General features: G+C 40.9%; 1 protein-coding gene across 1 annotated transcript; it reads left to right on the forward strand.

Moving 5' to 3' along the window:
- Positions 1-564: 564 nt before the first annotated feature.
- crabp2b (cellular retinoic acid binding protein 2, b) lies at positions 565-19,949 on the forward strand. Its single transcript, XM_061881456.1, has 4 exons — positions 565-752; positions 15,044-15,222; positions 19,090-19,206; positions 19,284-19,949. Exons 1-4 carry the CDS (start codon positions 671-673, stop codon positions 19,332-19,334), a joined length of 429 nt encoding a protein of 142 aa, XP_061737440.1. The 5' UTR covers positions 565-670; the 3' UTR covers positions 19,335-19,949.
- Positions 19,950-21,996: the final 2,047 nt, after the last annotated feature.

Raw genomic sequence — 21,996 nt, forward strand, 5'->3', positions numbered from 1 at the left:
GTCTTGTGTTGCCTTCATTATAAAACTTATCCATCCATCTATTTTCTACCGCTTATTCCCTTTCGGGGTCGCGGGGGGCGCTGGCGCATATCTCAGCTACAATCGGAAGGCGGGGTACACCCTGGACAAGTCGCCACCTCATCGCAGGGCCAACACAGATAGACAGACAACATTCACACTCACATTCACACACTAGGGCCAATTTTAGTGTTGCCTCCAAAGACATGCCCCTGGGGATAGGTTGATAAAACTTATATATGGCTTTTAATTTTTTGCAGCTCCAGAAAGATTAGTTTTTTGTATTTTTGGTCCATTATGGCTCTTTCAACATTTTGGGTTGTTGACCCCTGATTTAGTCAGTAGTCTCTTAATGGTTTGTTTACATTTTTGGGACTAGTATTATAGCACCATCTAGTGTCAGTTAGCACTTGTATTTCATGTCGCAACACATTGAGTTTTTTTTTGTGTGTGTGTGTGTTTTTTTTAACTTTCCCATCTGGTATCCAAATGTCTCACCTCACTGATGGAGGGGTCCAGCCTGGACTGGCTTGGATTGGCTGAAACAGTTTAACACCCAGCCAATGAAAAGAAGCCCAGAGGAAAGAGAGGAGGGGTAAACTTCCCAGTCCTACCACACAACAAAGATCTTGTGCAGAAACGGGCCAACGAGATGGAGACCAAAATCCCTGACTTCTCTGGAAAGTGGAAAATGAAGTCATCGGAAAACTTTGAGGACCTTCTGAAAGCGCTGGGTGAGTCGCAAACTGGTTTAAAAAATAATATTTGGATGAGTTTTTACATGTTAGTAAGTGTCATCAAAGTGTGATAATAACAATGCAACTTCAGTAGGTCACTTTTAGTGTGATTAGGATTGTGAATTAATGTGAATTATATTTATATAGCGCTTTTCTCTAGTGACTCAAAGCAATTCTACATAGTGAAACAGTCAGTGCAGACAAGTTACCTACACTCTGGACATATATCGATTCAAAGTTGTTGCCTTTTTGTGACTCAACGGTGCAAGAAAATGGGGGATTTTCTTTGGGTTGTAACTTGTTCCAGAAGGTCAAATGAAGATCAAATATTACAAAAAACATCATTTTCCCCCATTGGAAATAATGTAAATGAACACAAAACATATTTTGCATGCAGAAAATAATGCAAAATTAATCTAAATGTCGAGTGAACATCACTATAAGCTTCATTGAGACGATGAGTGGCATGGGAGGAAGGGAGGGGAGAGCTGCAAAGACACCACTTTTATACTTTGCTATCACCTCTTTTTTTTTTTTTTAGTTCAATAGTGTTTCTCACCTTCTTTATCCATGTGTTGAGACAGCAAAGGAAAACTGGGGCGAACCTGACCGTTACAGTTGGTCAAAAACCCAATCATAAGAAAGTGGGCCATACAACAATTTTAGCGCAGATAGCACTGGATGAAGGGGGGAAATGTCCCCCTCTCAGATTCATAGTCATAAAGACCCCCCTCCCCACTCACACACACTTTTTTTCTTAATGTAACAACGCCAAATAAAACTGAGGATTTATGTTCAATTATTTAATGGACAAAACGCAAAACCAGTGAAGTTGGCACATTGTGTAATTGGTAAATAAAACAGAATACAATGATTTGCAAATCCTTTTCAACTTATATTCAATTGAATAGACTACAAAACCAAGATATTTAATGTTCGAACTAAGAAACTTATTTTTTTTTGCAAATAATCATTAACTTGGTATTCAATGGCAGCAACACATTGCAAAAAAGTGTGCACAGGGGCATTTTTACCATTGTGTTACACGACCTTTCCTATTAACAACACTCAGTAAATATTCAGGAGCTGAGTTTCTGTGTTAGATGTAAATAAAAACGGAATACAATGATTTGCAAATCATTTTCAACCCATATTCAATTGAATATGCTACAAAGACATTTGATGTTCAAAATGATAAACACTTTTTTTTTGCAAATTATCATTAACTTTGGAATTTGATGCCAGCAACACGTGACAAAGAAGTTGGGAAAGGTGGCAATAAATACTGATAAAGTTGAGGAATGCTCATCAAACACTTATTTGGAACATCCCACAGGTGTGCAGGCTAATTGGGAACAGGTGGGTGCCATGACAGCTTCCCCAAAAATGCTAAGTCTTTCACAAGAAAAGATGGGGCGAGGTACACCCCTTTGTCCACAACTGCGTGAGCAAATAGTCAAACAGTTTAAGAACAACGTTTCTCAAAGTGCAATTGCAAGAAATTTAGGGATTTCAACATCTACGGTCCATAATATCATCAAAAGGTTCAGAGAATCTGGAGAAATCACTCCACGTAAGCGGCATGGCCGGAAACCAACATTGAATGACTGTGACCTTCGATCCCTCAGACGGCACTGTATCAAAAATCGACGTCAGTCTCTAAAGGATATCACCACATGGGCTCAGGAATATTAAAAAAAAACCACTGTCACTGAATACAGTTCGTCGCTATATCTGTCAGTGCAAGTTAAAGCTCTACTATGCAAAGCGAAAGCCATTTATCAACAACATCCAGAAACCCCGCCGGCTTCTCTGGGCCCGAGATGGGTCATTTAAATCCAACAGGAAAACTAAAATAAAAACTATTACTTTTGTGTTATTAATATTACAACTTATCACTTCTGTTTTGCTATTACTTAATTCTGCTACTTTTGAAATATGAATTCCATGCACAGGCATACTTGCCAACCTTGAGAACTCCGATTTCAGAAGTTGGGGGTTGGGCGGGGCGTGGTTGGGGGCGTGGTTAGGAGGGGAGAAGTATATTCATATTATTCATATATTATATATTTAATATATTTTATATTATATTATTTATTATTATCATTGTTTATTGTGAGCGAACTGTGGTGCTGAATCTTCCCCAGGGATCAATAAAGTACATTCTATTCTATTCTATATTTACCGTTAGATTCACCAAGTCAATTATTTCATATATATATATATATATAAGAAATACTTGACTTTCATTGAATTCTAGCTATATTTACCTATATATATATATATATAAAAAATACTTGACTTTCAGTGAATTCGATATATATATATATATATATATATATATATATATATATATATATATATATATATATATATATATATATATATATATATATATATACATATATATATATATATATATATATATATATATATATATATATATATATGTATAAAAGAAATACTTAGATTTCAGTGTTCATATATTTACACATTTACACACACATAACACTCATCTACTCATTGTTGAGTTAAGGTTTGAATTGTCCATCCTTGTTTTTCTAACCATATGCATGAAAAGTAGATGGCAGTATTGTCCTGTTCAAGAGTGTCACAACTTTGCTGTTTATGGCAGACAAACTGCTTTACGGTAGACGAAAACGGACTGCTGTTGTTGTGTGTTGTTGTCGCGCTGGGAGGACGTTAATGAAGCTGCCCAACCATAAACCCACATAAGAAACCAAGAACTCGTCCTCGATCATTTTACTGTTATAACGTCATTGGGCAGACACGCTCTTCATACACGTGACTCAGGTCCGCATGGAACTGGAGGGGGCGTGGCCTCCAGCTCCGCCTGAATTTCGGGAGATTTTAGGGAGAAAATTTGTCCCGGGAGGTTTTCGGGAGAGGCGCTGAATTTCGGGAGTCTCCCGGAAAATCCGGGAGGGTCAGCAAGTATGTGCACAGGAGTCAAACTTTTTTATTTATGTACGTATGTTGTTGTCTACACTACAGTTCCTAAACTATATTGCGATTAAGGCATGGAGTGGAAAAATAGCAGACCGTTGTCCTCCACAGTATTGCTCGGTAGCAAAACATGAATGAGTTAAAATTCATCCAAACAAAATTAAAATTTTAAAGCAAGTTAGACTGAGTGTATAGTTTGAGCAAAAAAATTCCGTAATGCTGTTCTGTTCTTGGGTGTTCCAATCCTTCCAATAAAGGGATGGGAAGGAGCTTTCTTCGAGTCTCAAAAAAAAAAAAGCTAATAAAGTCAGGGAAAAAACAAAAGTGTGTCAAAGGAAATGGCTTTTATAGATATCAGTTTCATCTTCTTGTGGAATACAATCGGACTATGACTGTGTCTGCAGTGATCACTTTGTAAAATGTTTGTTATTTGTTTTGTTTGAGACACTTTCTGTGTTGCAATCAAGTTTATTCTCTACTATATTAGTGGTGTTTGAGAGCAGAACTAAACATAAAGAAAGCACAATAGATTGTGTTCTTTTGCGGTTGCTATGACTAAATATAACTATAAAGACCTGGTTGTGTACATTAACTAACGCCATTGTAAGTCCTTGTAATAAGTATTGAGATTGTTGGTCCGACCCACCGTCCTTTTACTGTTGATTTTCAAAACAAACTAAAAGCTCAGTTGTTGTTGTTGTGCAAGAAAGCCAAGAACTTAATTCTACACATTACAGCAGCTTTGGTGATATTCGTTAGCATCGAGAAAAAATCCTTAATAGTATTAATATACTAGATGAATACATCTCTCGTAGGTTCAACCAGATACAGTAGATACAGTACTGATTACGGCTTTGCACACTCTTGGCATTTCAGGTGATTATCTCTTGAAGCTCATTGAGAGAATGCCAAGAGTGTGCAAAGCAGTAATCAGAGCAAAGGGTGGCTATTTTGAAGAAACTAGAATATAAAACATGTATTAAGTTATTTCACCTTTTTTTGTTAAGTACATAACTCCACATGTCTCCATTCATAGTTTTGATGCCTTCAGTGACAATCTACAATGTCAATAGTCATAAAAATAGAGAAAACGCATTGTTTTAGAAAGACAATAATATATATGTATATAAATACAATTTATGATTTCATAATTATACATATAGGTTATATTAAAATGTATATATTACCACTTTATATGGAATTTAAATTAATTGTGTATATATAATATATATATATATAGTATATATATATATATATATATATATATATGTGTACAAATGTATATGTTTGATTTAAATGTTAAACTGTGTATATGAGACGTGTGCTACATATATGTTGCTTATATATTGTTAAAAAAAAAAAAGTAATATAAGTGAAGCATGTTTTAGATTTTATATATTTTGAACCTTGTTCTTGTTGTGATGGGGTAGGTTTATATAAGCGTTGCTTCAACCTACACCCTTTCGGCTCAATCATTGCTCAAATGAGTGTTTTTTTTTGTTTTTTTTTCTTGTTGTTGTTCTTTGTTTTATGTGAAGATTGCCGAAATAAAATACATTGATTGATTGATTGATTGAATGAGAGGCTGTGTCCAAACTTTTGCCCTGTACTTTATACTGAATTTTGATATTTCTAGCGAATATTGCTAAACAACAGGGACATTTATAGCTAAATATTGAGACAAAATATAAACTTCCCAACTGCAGACATGAATTGTAGATGATACTCATATTTGCAGAAGGAAATCAACTGCAAACAAACGTTTCCCTTTTTTCATTATCGTCACGATCACAGCAGCCTATGTCAATCAAATATGTTACTCACCGATGCACGAATAATTCCAACACCGATTTCACGCATTAACTCTTAAGTTGTGGACCCCTCAGATGTAAATACGTGATGTGCCCCCAATCTTTTCTTCTTTAAATCCTTGTCAGTGTCGAAGGAAGTGAGGTCGAGGTGAGCAGTAACTTCTTGGTGATGATGAAAGGTTTAAATCATGGGTGTCAAACTCTGGCCAGCGGGCCAAATGTGGCCCGCCGTGTAATTTAATTTGACCCTTGAGGCAATATCAATTTAGCATTAAGGCTGGCCCGCCGGTGTTATACAGCGTCCGTGCCGCTGTAACACCGCATTCACCGCTAATACTCATACTTGCCAACCCTCATAATTTTCCTGGTGGACTCCCGAAGTTCAGTGCCCCTCCTAAAAAATCTCCCGGGGCAACCATTCTCCCGAATTTCTACCGATTTCCACCTGGACAACTATATTGGGGGCGTGCATTTAAGGCATTGCCTTTAGCGTTCTTTACAACCTGTCGTCACGTGCGCTTTTCCTCCATACTAACAGCGTGTCACATAATATTTGTGGCTTTTGCACAAACACACACACACACGCACAAGTGTATACAATGCATACTTGGTCAACAGCCATACAGGTCACACTTTAGCACTGTTACAAATATGCACCACACTGTGAACCCACACCAAACAAGAATGACAAACACATTGCAGGTGAACAGCCGCACCGTAACACAATAGAACAAATATCCAGAAACCCTTGCAGCACCAACTCTTCTGGGAAACTTCCAGCAAACTGACCAATAATTAACGTTTTATTCATGCATTTTCTCTTGCTACTTCAAGGCTTGAATGTTTGCTTCATTCATTATTGTTATTTTATTTTCAAATGTATTATTCAGCCTGTGGAAAAAAATTGATATTTACTTCAGGAGATTGCAAATAGAAAAAAAGGCATACATTTTTTATTTAAATTTTATTTGATATGCCATTGATATTTTTTTAATTATTATTATTATTATTTGAAACTGGATTTTGCATGTCACTAAAGTTATATAAGCCTTGCTTGTTCAATATTGAATGCAAAACTTGTTTGGGTCCCTATTAAAAGGTTAATTCGTTCAACCTTGGCCCGCGGCTTTGTTCCGTTTAAAATTTTGGCCCACTCTGAATTTGAGTTTGACACCCCTGCTTTAAAGGTCTGGGCCCAGGAGTGAGCCGGCACCAAAGCGTGAAAGTAAACCCACCACAGTTCACTGTTGCTGGAAAACATTCAGGTTATGCCACTACCATTCTGTAGTGCAAATTGCGTAAAAATAATAAACATTATTTTCCACTTGACATAGTCAAGTCCTCACCCTGTGTGCCTTCTTCCCTTATAAGCCAGGATTTTTTCATCTAGGGTTTTACCATGTCAACCCACCGAGGCACCGGGACTTCTGCGTAATGAAATCCAGAGGCAAATTCATACATTATTTGCTCTGATGGCAGCCGTAACTGCCATGTGGCCCTCAATGAAAACTAGTTCGATATCCCTGCTCTATTTTCATTTTTTTTTTTTTTTTTGCTGAGTTTGCATAACTTGCACTGCATTTGGCGTTGACAACGTTCTTCTCATGATTGCAAGCATCTCGCAAACATGTCTTGGTCTCATGCTTGTGGGGTTGGAGCAGCACAAGGAAGGTCAGAAGGGGGACAACCAGTGGCATTCATTAAAAATCAGAAGACAAACAAGCTGTGAAGGAAGGCTGAATTCGACTCATCTGCAGCAGGGTACTCCTCATGCGGATGTAATTAGAGCCAGTGTAAACGGAACTAAGTCTCGACATGGGCCCCAGCAGCGATAAGCCAGACTTTCCTGCATAGCCCGGGGTCTCCCCGACCCAAAGCTAATGCAGTGCATGTGCATCCTCTTTTCTTAATCATCCGAGCTGCAGAAACTTGGATTGACCTTCTGTTGTAAAGGCTTTTCATGGAAAGTTCTATGTGTTTTGTGCTGTAAATTACAAAATAGAGTACTTCATAAAAAAAATGTGTGGCGACTACTGAGTGCATGGGATCTTACAGAGCCCCTACAGCAGGGGTCACCAACGCGGTGCCCGCGGGCACCAGGTAGCCCGTAAGGACCAGATGAGTCGCCCGCTGGCCTGTTCTAAAAATAGCTCAAATAGCAGCACTTACCAGTGAGCTGCCTCTATTTTTTGAATTTTATTTATCTAATAGCAAGCTGGTTGTTGTGATCCGGCTTCCGGATCACACATCTCTAGCATGTTATGTCCTTTTTTGTATTGTCCTATGTTTTGATCATGTTTTGGACTCTGCCGATCCCGTTGCTACACTTCCTTGTTTTGTATTGTCACCATGGCAACCTAATTACGCCTCCTGCACGGACTCACTACGCACACCTGTTTTGAATTATTTGTGTTGTATTTAAGACCACCTGCTACCTTAGTTCCTCCTGGTCGGTTCGTTTGCTCTATGCAACAGTTGCGTTGTTTATTTTGCATTCAGCCTGCTAATTCTTAGCTTACCCTCCGCGCGCTCGGCTCGCGTTTCTGTACCTGGGACTTTGAACTCTGCCTGTTGCTAGTCTTAGCATTAAGCTTTCCGTGCGTTGGCACACCTTTTCTTTCCGTTTGTACAAGCGTTACTTTGGTTATTGAAATTAAAAACTTGCTCCTACCTCCATTCCTGCCTGCTCCAGTCCTTAGCATCGAGAGGTGAAACTCCTGGCGCATCCAAGATGCGTCCTCAACGTAACACTGGTCTTGCTTTGCTCGACATTTTTAATTCTAAGAGAGACAAAACTCAAATAGAATTTGAAAATCCAAGAAAATATAATAAAATAAAAGACTTTGTCTTCACTTGTTTAAATAGATGCATTTATTTTTTGACTTTGCTTCTTATAACTTTCAGAAAGACAATTTTAGAGAAAAAATACAACCTTAAAAGTGATTTTAGGATTTTTCAACACATATACCTTTTTATTAACGCGAAGGATAAAAAAATAAACCCACCGACAATCTGATATATCTGATACATCACCAAGCTTTAGAACAGGGGTGTCAAACTCAATACAGAGTGGGCCAAAATTTAAAACTGAACAAAGCCGCGGGCCAAGGTTGAACAAATTAACCTTTTAATAGGGACCCAAACAAGTTTTGCAATGAATATTGAACAAGCAAGTCTTAAATAGGGCAGCACGGTGAAACAGGGCTTAGTGCATCTGCCTCACAATACGAAGGTCCTGAGTAATCCTCGGTTCAATCCCGGGCTCGGGATCTTTCTGTGTGGAGTTTGCATGTTCTCCCTGTGACTGCGTGGGTTCCCTCCGGGTACTCGGGCTTCCTCCCATGGAACGGGCAGAACTTATATAACGTGATAGTGCAAAATCAACTTTCAAAAAACAAACGAAAAAACATCAGTGGTATATTAAATAAAATGTAATTAAACAAATGAATGCCTCTTTTCTATTTGCGGCCTTCTGAGGTAAATATCAACATTAACTTTTTCCACAGGCTAATAAATTCAAAAATAAAATAAGAATTAGGTGCACGGGGTTTGGTGGTGGGGGGGTGTATATTGTAGCATTCCGAAAGAGTTAGTGCTGCAAGGGGTTCTGGGTATTTGTTCTGTTGTGTTTATGTTGTGTTAAAGTGCGGGTGTTCTCCCGAAATGTGTTTTGTCATTCTTGTTTGGTGTGGGTTCACAGTGTGGCGCATATTTGTAACAATGTTAAAGTTGTTTATACGACCTGTATGGCTGTTGACCAAGTATGTGTGTGTGAAAGCCGCATATATTATGTGACTTGGCCAGCACGCTGTTTATATGGAGAAAAAGAGGACGTGACGGCATGTTGTAGAGGACAGTGCCATTAAGGCACGCTCCCAATATTGTTGTCCGGGTGGAAATCGGGAGAATGATTGCCCAGGGAGATTTTCGGGAAGGGCACTAAACATCGGGAGTCTCCCGGGAAAATCGGGAGGGTTGGCAAGTATGAGTATTAGCGGTGAATGTGGTGTTACCGGCGGGCCAACCCTAATGTTAATTTGATATTGCCTCAAGGGCCAAATGAAATTAAACGGCGGGCCAAATTTGGCCCGCAGGCCAGAGTTTGACACCCATGCTTTAGAACTTTCTTGTAAAAATCTCCTTCCGCGTCTGTCCCTGGCACCCGCATTTCAGGCTGGCCGGTCTGGCAAACAATCTGTGGAAACGCTCCCCACCCACACTGCTTGGTGCCTCGTCTGAGCTGCTGTGACTTAGATGACGAAGTAATTAGTAGATCATGCAAAAGCGCAGATTCCAACATGCTTCAACATACGAGTATTGTTATGGTGTGTGAATAGGATAAGACATTATCTGCTGTTTTGTTTCACAATATTATGCAAAAGCAACTTTTCTTACCTTCTGGTATCTGCTGATCTGTATTTGGGATCTGCATGAGTCCTGAAAAATTGCGCACTTCCGCCTTTGTAGTCTGTGTCGACCCCGTAGTTGATAAGCGTCTTCTTTTTCTCTATCTTTTCATCCTAGCCTCTGGTGAGGGCGGTCGCATTCTCCGTTCCCTCCTTCCCTGCTTGCTCTCTTTGTCTTTGTCTTTGTCCTTGTCTGAACTTTTTAAAAGCCTCCTTCTTTGCGCTGTCCTCTAAACCAAATTTCAATATGAATATGATCAGCTGGACTCTTGACGCTATTGACACAGACTTTTCGAAAAGAAAAAGAGGTTCAGGGGAGCCTGGCTGCCCTGATGGAAGCATCGCTGCGGGTTACGTGCGGGACTCCTGGAACTCATGGAGGATCATGTGCGTCTCAGCTCTTTCCATTGAGGACGTCGAAGACATCTACCTATTTGGAGCTGTGATCACGGGGCACTTGCTGATTGGGCTGGGCATTGGTCTCTTGTATCGACAAATTCGGAAGACGATGGCAGCCACTCTAGGAGCCCAACGGCTGTTCAACGCAATGAAGGATTGGGTCGGGCTGTGGGAACACAGACTTGTGCGATTTCTGAGTTGAATCGCAAAATAGATCTCATCTTGGAAAAGTTTGCAGAGAAGGAATAATTAATTGGAACTGAAAGAGATCCAGCATGGACAACAGAGAAAATAAGTCAATATTTTGTCTTCTCGAAGGAAAACAACTTTTTATTTACGATTTGGACTCCCTTAATGGCCTTGCCATGGAGCAGGCTGTTCTGAAGGAAATCTCCCGAAGACTCCTCAAAGATAGACGCTTTTGACCTTCCTTTTTGTCAACATCTGTAGCCGAACTTTATCGGCCTCAGCCATACAAAAACACTCACCACCTCTCCCGAGTTAATTGGGCATTTACGCACACACATGACCCCGACCCTTAAATCAACACCCTCACCAACGCTTATCTCCTCTGGGGTTGTGGATGGCTGAGCGGCGCTACAGAGCGAACAGCGGGCCTGCGCAAACCCACCCCTCCCTCTGTTGCAAGTTGGTGTGACATATGTATGTTTAATGTGTGCCATGCTATGTGAGGTTTTTTCCTCGGACTCAGACTAGACCTCTGCTGAGGGTCTAGCCTTGGACTGATATTTTTTTACTCCCCCCCTTTTCCTAATGTCACCCTTTTCTTATCTTTTTAAGGAGTGCTGTAACCGGCTGATCCGTCGGCGGTCTCGTCTTGTTCCCCCCCCCGTAACGTATGTCTGCTCTTAGCGGGACTGTGCCGAAAATGTAATTTCAGTTCTGATGTGTCTTGTACATGTTGGAACGGACAAATAAAAATGATTCTGATTCTGATCTTCTTGTTATTTGACATTCATCCTCCGCTGTTGCCATTTTTAATGTAAAGTAGTGTACAGGTCTTACTTATATCTGCCATGAAAGCGCTAAAACATACAGGTATAGAGAGTTTACATTTTTCACCCAAGGAAGCTACAGTTTCATTCTTAAAGATCTAAAATAATTATTTGGGAATGTCCGCCGGGCCAGATTAAAAAGCTTAACGGGCCGCATGTGGCCCCCGGGCTTTGATTTGCCCAGGTCTGTTCCAAACTGCCTCACAATACAAAGTTCCTGCAGTCCTGGGTTCCAATCCAGGCTCGGGATCTTCCTGTGTGGAGTTTGCATGTTCTCCCCGTGAATGCGTGGGTTCCCTCCGGGTACTCCGGCTTCCTCCCACTTCCAAAGACATGCACCTGGGGATAGGTTGATTGGCAACACTAAATTGGCCCTAGTGTGTGAATGTGAGTGTGAATGTTGTCTGTCTATCTGTGTTGGCCCTGCAATGAGGTGGCGACTTGTCCAGGGTGTACCCCGCCTTCCGCCCAATTGTAGCTGAGATAGGCGCCAGCGCCCCCCGCGACCGCAAAAGGGAATAAGCGGTAGGAAATGGATGGATGTATGGATGTTCCAAACTGTGGCTCCTTCTAGTTCAGGGGTGCCCAAAACCTTCACCTCCAAGGGCCAAACTGAAAATGGGCTAATGGGTCGTGGGCCAAACACAGCAATTTGAAGCGTACCGCATCACAATAAGTCAGGCGTTCAATCCCATACTGTTATTATTTAGTAGTGGAGATCATTACATTAAATAGATGGCCCCTAGTTTGCCTTGCGGACCTGCTGTAAATGATTGTGTTAGCTCAAAAAAGTATGATTATGTACCGGACCAGAGGGCACACCGGATTATAAAGCGCACTGCAGATGAGGGGTCTATTTTCGATCTTTTTTCATATAAAAGGCGCATCGGATTATAGGGCGCATTAAAGGTTGAATTTTTTTCCTAAATGGAAAACATTTCCTTGTGGTCTACTTCACATGTAATGGTGGTTCTTTGGTCAAAATGTTGCATAGATTATGTTTTAGGCGCAGTCAAGGCGTTGAGGGGTTCCGGTTTGGTAACCGCAGGATTAGGTCTCTGCTTTTTGCAGATGATGTGGTCCTGATGGCTTCATCTGACCGGGATCTTCAGCTCTCGCTGGATCGGTTCGCAGCCGAGTGTGAAGCGACCGGAATGAGAATCAGCACCTCCAAGTCCGTGTCCATGGTTCTCGCCCGGAAAAGGGTGGAATGCCATCTCCGGGTTGGGGAGGAGACCCTGCCCCAAGTGGAGGAGTTCAAGTACCTAGGAGTCTTGTTCACGAGTGAGGGAAGAGTGGATCGTGAGATCGACAGGCGGATCGGTGCGGCGTCTTCAGTAATGCGGACGTCGTACCGATCCGTTGTGGTGAAGAAGAAGCTGAGCCGGAAGGCAACGCTCTCAATTTACCGGTCGATCTACGTTCCCATCCTCACCTATGGTCATGAGCTTTGGGTCATGACCGAAAGGATAAGATCACGGGTACAAGCGGCCGAAATGAGTTTCCTCCGCCGTGTGGTGGGGCTCTCCCTTAGAGATAGGGTGAGAAACTCTGCCATCCTAGGGGAGCTCAAAGTAAAGCCGCTGCTCCTCCACATCGAGAGGAGCCAGATGAGGTGGTTCGGGCATCTGGTCAGGATGTCACCCGAACGCCTCCCTAGGGAGGTGTTTAGGGCACGTCCAACCGGTAGGAGGCCACGGGGAAGACCCAGGACACGTTGGGAAGACTATGTCTCCCGGCTGGCCTGGGAACGCCTTGGGATCCCCCGGGAAGAGCTAGACGAAGTGGCTGGGGAGAGGGAAGGCTGGGTTTCCCTGCTTAGGCTGTTTTCCCCGCGACCCGACCTCGGATAAGCGGAAGATGATGGATGGATGGATGGATGTTTTACAGATCATCTTCAAGCCGCTTTTTGACAGTCGCTTCAAGATGCGGCGTTTTGTGGGCGGTTTTATTTACGTGTCTCACCTTCGGCAGCGTCTTATCCACGTCATCTTTTTTGTAGCGGTGTAGCGTGCAAGGACGGGAGTGGAAGAAGTGTCAAAAGATGGAGCTAACTGTTTTAATGACATTCAGACTTTACTTAAAATCAAAAACAGAGCAGCATCTCCTCATTCGGAAACAACAAACAACAGCGTGTCCCGTGAAAAAACGTCCAACTGGAACTCTCTAATAACTAAAGTTCCTTGGGTGAAAAATGTAAACTCACTACACCGGTATGTTTTTAATGCTTCTCATGGTGAGATTACTGACAGATATAAGTAATAACTTTACACTATTTTGTATTAGAAATGGCAACAGCGGAGGATGAATGTCACATAACAAGACTGTAGAAGTCTCCGTCCCGGCTTCTCGCTGCTTCACGGGAAACACCACACTTTGGCAGAGTAGTTTACAACACTTTTAATATTTCTTTACACTTTCAATGTTCATGAGTCTTTTCAGTTTTTCATCAGCTCACTACATCATCATATTCGCCTTTCGGCGTCAATCCCCAACAGGGCCAGAGCATTTCCCTCTTGCTCTCTCGTGTCTGGCATTCACACTCTCTGCGCCGCTCATGGTCTCCAACGCTGCTGATAAAGGAAACAGGTGATTAGATAACTCGTCCCAGCTGAGGTGTCCGCTCACCTGATTGCTGCTTCATGACCGGCTGCTGCACATGCCCTGCCCGCAGGGGACGAGTAGGACACGCCCCTCTCCACAAAGAGGTTAGAGAAAAAGAAGAAGCTTATCGACTGCGCATGGACTACAAAGATCCCAAATACAGATCAGCAGGTACCAGAATGTAAGAAAAGGTGCATTTGCATAATTTTGCGAAACAAAACGCCAGATAGTATGTCTTACCTCGTACACACACACCATAATAATAATCGTATGTTGAAGGACATCAAGCGGTGCAGCTTTATAGCTTACCAAAGTCATACCAAAACATTTTGATAGATATTTGAGCACCGTGTGTAATGTTAAATATTTTCAATGGAACATTTAAAATGTTGGTGTTATTTACTTGAGTCATATTGCAGTCTACACATATCTCTTATGTGTGACTCCCATCTACTGGTCACACTTATCATTACACCATGTACCAATTAAAATAGCTTTGAGGTCAGTAAGCGAAACCAGAATTATTTCGTACATTAGACGCACCGTGTTATAAGGCGCACTGTCGAGTTTTGAGGAAAAAACGGATTTTAAGTGCGCCTTATATCCGAAAAATGGGAACATTTGGGAATCTAGCCTTCCCAAAATGTTACACATAATCAAATACATAATCAAATTGTGTCCTGTTTTTTCTCTTTTATTAGTTGGCCTATATTGTTATTGGCCCCACTACCTGAGAGTTTAAAATAAATAACTCTGTATTGCATTCTTTATGCTATGAGACATATTCAATTTGCACAACATTTTAAATTTCAGCAGATTTATCAGGTTTATTTGCACAAAGTACGGATCTGTACCGCCGATACCAGCCTGATTTTTACTCGGTATCGGAAAGAAAATCAGTGGTATCGCACATCACTGATGAATAGGTATTGAAATTGATCATTTGTCCTGAAGCAGTTTGGCGGTCACATCCATTGTGGTCGCCAAAATCACAAGCTGCAAAAAAATGGATTGAGATGGGAAAATCTATGAGCCGATGCAAAAGCTGCCTGTCAGACTTGACTTCTTCGTTCATTTGTACTCAGGTGTGAACGTGTTTGTGAGGAAAATTGCTGTGGCGGCGGCATCCAGTCCCGCAGTGGAAATCACCCAGCAGGAAGCGAGTCTGTCCATCAAAACATCCACCAGCGTCCGCACCACCCACGTGTCCTTCACTGTGGGTCAGTCTTTCAATGAGACCACCGTGGATGGACGCCCCTGCACGGTATTTAACATTCAGCATCAGAGTCGAACGCATACCAGAGTGTGAAAGGCCAGACAGCAAAGCCAGCATTGACAGAGAAAAGAAAAAAAAACATATGGAAGTAATTTTAGTGGGACTGTGTTATAGCGCAAACCCCAAAACCAGTGAAGTTGGCACGTTGTCTAAATAATAAATAAAAACATTATACAATGATTTGCTAATCCTTTTCAACCTATATTCAATTGAATAGACTGCAAAGACAAGACACTTAACGTTCGAACTGCTAAACGTTGTTATTTTTTGCAAATATTAGCTCATTTGGAATTTGATGCCTGCAACATGTTTCAAAAAAGCTGGTACAAGTGGCAAAAAAGACGGAGAAAGTTGAGGAATGCTCATCAAACACTTATTTGGAACATCCCACAGGTGAACAGGCTAATTGGAATATAATTACAACACTTTATGTACATATTTATATACATATTTATATCATATTTACATATTTATATAATACGTAACTACAAGCTCCATTCACAGACAGAGTCCCATTGCTTTTATGAGCGGTCGAGTGAGTCAAAAGCCGAAATTTTTTAAATTTTTTTATTTGTGGCGGCCGTAATTCTTTCGTGGCGAGCCGCCACAAATAAATGAATGTATGGGAAACCCGGAATTGAATGTTACTTGATGTTCAATAAATTTGAAAATGTTAAGCGTGGCATTAGCGTTCTGTTGTGGTAATGGGGGCAGGTGGGGGTTGAAAATTCCCCCTTGTCCAAAGTGGGGGATGACAAAAAAGTTTGAGAACCACTGATCTAAGGTCTGTAATATCATCAAAAGATTCAGAGACTCTGGAAAAATCACTGTATGTAAGCAACTATATTAGGACCTTGGATCCCTCAGGCGGTACTGCATCAAAGAACGACATCAGTGTGTAAAAGATATCACCACATGGGCTCAGGAACACTTCAAAAAAACACTGTCAGTAACTACAGTTGGTCGCTACATCTGTAAGTGTAAGTTAAAACTCTACTATGCAAAGCGAAAGCCATTTATCAACAACACACAGAAACGCCCCCAGCTTTGCTGAGCCGGAGCTCATCTAAGATGGACTGATGCAAAGTGGAAAAGTGTTCTGTGGTCTGACAAGTCCACATTTCAAATAGTTTTTGGAAACTGTGGACGTTGGAAAAGAACCATCCGGATTGTATTAGGCGCAAAGACAGCATCTATGATGGTATGAGGGTGTATCAGTGTCCAAGGGATGGGTAACTTACACATCTGTGAAGGCACCATTAATGCTGAAAGGTTTGCATAGGTTTGCGTGAGAAAGAAACAAAGGAACGTACAAAATAAAAAAGATCAAGGGATTGTACTGAGAAAAACTGCACCCTAGTCCAAATGCTATTCGGAAGGCTCTGTACCTCGGAAAAATAAGTCAAATTGGTGAAATTGGTCCACATGATTGCGTCCAACGGACAAGAGATTTCAGTAATCTGCCGCAATTTTTGAAGCCAAACTTTTATATTGTATTTTCCCGACCACAGATTATAAACCGCATTGCAGATAAATGGTCTATTTTCGATATTTTTTCATATATAAGGCGCACCGGATTATAGGGCGCATTAAGGGAGTCATATTTTTATGTTATTATTCTAAATTGAAAACACTTCCTTTTGGTCTACATAACATGTAATGGTGGTCCTTTGGGGCGGTATATCTCGGTTGGTAGAGCGGCTGTGCCAGCAACTTTGGGTTTGCGGGTTCAATCCCCGCTTCTGCCATCCTATTCAATTCCGTTGTGTTCTTGGGCAAGACACTTTACCCGCCTGCCCCCAGTGCCAACCACACTGGTTTAAAAAAATTAAACTTAGATATTGGGTTTCACAATGTAAAGCGCTTTGAGTCATTTGAGAAAAGCGCTATATAAATATAATTCACTTCTTTGGTCAAAATGTTGCAGAAATTATGTTTTACAAACCATTGCATTGGGAGCGATTCAGATGTTTTTAGACACATTTACTAGGATAATTCTGGGAAATCCCTTATATTTCTATTGTGTTGCTAGTGTTTTAGTGAGTTAAATAGTACCTGATAGTTGGAGGGTTGTGTCCATGGGGGTGTTGCATGGACGGCGCAAGCTAAGAGGCGACTTTTTACCACAATTTTCTCACCGAAACCTGCTGGTTGACATGTGGTCGGGAACCATGTTCGCTTGACCGCTCTGATCCATAGTAAAGCTTCACCTCCGGGAATTTTAAACAAGGAATCACCCTGTGTTTGTGTGGCTAAAGGCTAAAAGCTTCCCACCTCCATCTTTCTACTTCGACTTCACCATTATTAATTGAACAAATTGCAAAAGATTCAGCAACACAGATGTCCAAAATACTGTGTAATTATGCCATGAAAAGAGAAGACTTTTAGCCGCAAGTGGTGCTGGCTAATATGTCCGCTCCAACCAACAACGTCACAAACACGCGTCATCATTCCGCGACGTTTTCAACAGGAAACTCCGCGGGGAATTTAAAATTGTAATTTAGTAAACTAAAAAGGCCGTATTGGCATGTGTTGCAATGTTAATATTTCATCATTGATATATAAACTATCAGACTACTTTCAGTAGGCCTTTAAGAAAAGAACACAACTTTAACACCGAGTTTGTGTTCAGCTGGGTGATTTAGCCATTAAGAGGCCTGCAAGACCCACAATGCATTGCGTTTACTACGTCACACTTTCATGCACTTATAGACTTAGACTTCCTTTTATCGTCATTTAAATTTGAACTTTACTCTACAGATAATATATACTGTATATAGGGCTATAGCTAAAAGTTGCATTTTTAAAATGAGCCGCAGGCCAATAAAAATCAATCAATCAATCAATGTTTATTTATATAGCCCCAAATCACAAATGTCTCAAAGGACTGCACAAATCATTACGACTACAACATCCTCGGAAGAACCCACAAAAGGGCAAGGAAAACTCACACCCAGTGGGCAGGGAGAATTCACATCCAGTGGGACGCCAGTGACAATGCTGACTATGAGAAACCTTGGAGAGGACCTCAGATGTGGGCAACCCCCCCCCCCCCCCCTCTAGGGGACCGAAAGCAATGGATGTCGAGCGGGTCTAACATGATACTGTGGAAGTTCAATCCATAGTGGCTCCAACACAGCCGCGAGAGTTCAGTTCAAAGCGGATCCAAGACAGCAGCGAGAGTCCCGTCCACAGGAGACCATCTCAAGCGGAGGCGGATCAGCAGCGTAGAGATGTCCCCAATCGATACAGGCGAGCGGTCCATCCTGGGTCCCGACGAGCGGTCCATCCTGGGTCTCGACTCTTGACAGCCAGTACTTCACCCATGGTCATCGGACCGGACCCCCTCCACAAGGGAGGGGGGGACATAGGAGAAAGAAAAGAAGCGGCAGATCAACTGGTCTAAAAAGGAGGTCTATTTAAAGGCTAGAGTATACAGATGAGTTTTAAGGTGAGACTTAAATGCTTCTACTGAGGTAGCATCTCGAACTGTTACCGGGAGGGCATTCCAGAGTACTGGAGCCCGAACGGAAAACGCTCTATAGCCCGCAGACTTTTTTTGGGCTCTAGGAATCACTAATAAGCCGGAGTCTTTTGAACGCAGATTTCTTGCCGGGACATATGGTACAATACAATCGGCAAGATAGGCTGGAGCTAGACCGTGTAGTATTTTATACGTAATTAGTAAAACCTTATGAGCATCAAACCACCAAAGAGTCCCCGCGCTGGACTTTGGACATCCCAGATGTACAGTTTCCTCTGACAGGAATGTTCAAAATTGCTTTAAACTGCAAAGCAACACTTGATGTTACACAAAAACCTCAATAACTTTCCTAATTTGGGTCTTTTGTGCAGAGTTTTCCAACTTGGGAATCAGAGAATAAGATCGGCTGTGTGCAGACGTTACAGAAAGGTGAGGGACCAAAAACCGCATGGACCCGGGAGGTGACCGCTGATGGAGAACTGATACTGGTAAGTTATTGCGACACTTTCAAAAAGCTGAATGTTGGACTTTGGTTGAACTCTTTCCTCTTGTCTTTTCCCCCCAGACGATGACAGCTGGCGACGTCGTCTGCACCAGAGTCTATGAAAGAGAATGACAAAATACAAAGGCTGTCATACAATATTTTCCCTTTTGTGCTTCATGCGTTAGTCATACTTACTTGCTCTTTGGATGAAGTCCGCTTGCAAGTTTTGGTGCAATCTGCAAAAAAACTTTCAATTTGCGTAGTATTTCCTTATATGGGTTTGTGACCTACATTTAATGAACGGAGTTAGTCAATTAGAACTTCAAGAATTCAGTGACAAAACCAATTGGTATGATTTAATGGGAGTGATGAATGTTTTGAACTCCTGTTTCAATGCCAGTGGTGTACTGAGAAGAATACTGCTGCCATTGGTCTTTGTGGATGTAGCTCATTTTCCCATATTGTGCTCATTTACATCCCGGAATGTTTCTCCAGAACCACTTTTTGTGTTTCAGTGCCTTATTCAAGCTTTTAAATAGTGATGTGCAGATCGATACTGAAATATTGATTCCGCCGATACCGGATCTTTATGCTGTAGCATCGATTCTCCAATCAAAATATTGATACTTTTGATACTTTAGTTTAAGGTCGAAATGTTTTCCACTAAGGGCCGCATACTGAAAAGTGAAAGTATGCACGGGCCATATTGTTTTATTTTATTTTTTATTAAAACAAATATGCTAAAAATGGATATTGTGTCAGCTTTGTATTATAGGTGACTAAGCATATTATTTTTAATTATTAAAACATTTCAGCTTTTTTGCTCTTTTTTTCCTACATTTTTAAGTAAGTATACACCATGATGACTATTGACAAGTATATTTCATGTTTATCTTGAGAGATTCTAATATTTTAGATTAAAGGTGTCTAAACATTTTCCACCAAGGGCCGCATACTGAAAAGTCAAGTATGGGAGCCATTTTCATTTAATTTCTTTTTTTAATTGCTAAAACAGAGGTTATTCACAGTACAGGCTGAACGTTTGGACACACCTTCTCATTTCAATGCATTTTCTTTATTTTCATGGCTATTTACATTGTTGATTGTCACTGAAGGCATCAAAATTATGGCACCTGTGAAGTGAAAACCCTTTCTCTTGAAGCTCATCGAGAGAATGCCAAGAGTGTGCAAAACAGTAATCAGAGCAAAGGGTGGCCATTTTGAAGAAACTAGAATATAAAACATGTTTTTAGCTTAACCACCTTTTTTGGTGACGTACATAACTCCACATGTGTTCATTCATAGTTTTGATGCCTTCAGTGACAATCCACAATGTAAATAGTCATGGAAATAAAGAAAACACATTGAATGAGAAAGTATGTCTGTCTCTCTCTCTCTATATATATATATGTCTATATATATATATATATATATATATATATATATATATATATATATATATATAGACATATATACATATACATATGTGTCTATGTATGTATATGTGTGTGTATATATATATATCCATCTATCCATTTTCTACTGCTTATTGCCTTTTGGGTTTGCAGGGGGTGCTGGGGTCTATCTCAGCTACAATTGGGCGGAAGGCGGGCTACACCCTGGACAAATCGCCACCTCATCACAGGGCCAACACAGACAGACAACATTCACACTCACATTCACACATTAGGGCACATTTAGTGTTTCCAATCAACCTATCCTCAGGTGCATGTCTTTGGAAGTGGGAGGAAGCCGGAGTACCCGGAGGGAACCCACGCATTCACGGGGAGGACATGCAAACTCCACACAGAAAGATCCCGAGCCGAGGATTGAACCCTGACTACTCAGGACCTTCGTATTGTGAGGCAGACTCACTAACCCCTCTTCCACCGTGCTGCCCATATATATATATGTATGTATATATATATATATATATATATATATATATATATATATATATATATATATATATATATATATATATATATATATATGTATATATATATATATATATATATATATATATATATATATATATATATATATATATATATATATATATATGGCTTTTGTCAGTGAGCGTGAGGAAAAACCCCGATTTTGTTTTACTGCACTGCAGGGTGGATGAAAAGTTATCCTACGTTTGTTCGGTAAAAAAAAATTGGCATTGAGCATGTTGAGCCAGTCTAAATGACAACTTTGACTTTAGGTCGCTATTCTCGGGGGGAGGAATCGAAACCACTCCGCCCCTCCTTTGTTAGTGAAGTGTGCCAATTCATTCCTTCTGCGGTGATGTAATGGGGCCTGGCGGTGTAGCACCAGCTTTGGAATGCTGTCGTTTCAAGGCCTGGAGTGGCTCAGGTTCAACTTTTGATACAACCAATCATGGTTCGTTTAAGGAACGTTGCAAGAGTCAGCTAACAAACAGATGTAAGCATAAAGGGTCACAGAAGTGCATAAAATGAAGCTAAAAATAACACATTATGAATCATTTACCAAACTCAACGGCAGCATTGTGCACCAAATGGACTTAAGTAGTGAGACGCCAGGCCATTATGCACCCGAACTCTGGAACGCTCTCCGACCATCTTAGAGCGCCACAGTCGGTCAACCGTTCTAAGAACATACTGAAAACCTACCTTTTTAGCACAGTTTTTATATAATTTCTCTGCCTTCTTTTGTTTTTAAATGCATTTCTTGCCTATCTGTTTTATCCAGTGCTTTCATGTTTTTATTTCTATTTTTATATATGTTTCTATGTTTTATCTAGTGTTTATCTAGTGTTTTTCATGTT

Source organism: Nerophis ophidion, linkage group LG21 (genome assembly GCF_033978795.1).
Source record: "Nerophis ophidion isolate RoL-2023_Sa linkage group LG21, RoL_Noph_v1.0, whole genome shotgun sequence".
In the NCBI taxonomy this organism is placed as follows: Eukaryota; Metazoa; Chordata; class Actinopteri; order Syngnathiformes; family Syngnathidae; genus Nerophis; species Nerophis ophidion.

What these genes read in the sequence shown, in the direction of transcription:
- crabp2b (XM_061881456.1), top strand. Translation starts at nt 671, where the DNA reads ATGGAGACCAAAATCCCTGACTTCTCTGGAAAGTGGAAAATGAAGTCA. An exon ending in TGGATGGACGCCCCTGCACG is followed by an intron (nt 15,223 to 19,089) that starts GTATTTAACATT and finishes TCTTTTGTGCAG; the next exon opens with AGTTTTCCAACTTGGGAATC. An exon ending in CTGATGGAGAACTGATACTG is followed by an intron (nt 19,207 to 19,283) that starts GTAAGTTATTGC and finishes TTTTCCCCCCAG; the next exon opens with ACGATGACAGCTGGCGACGT.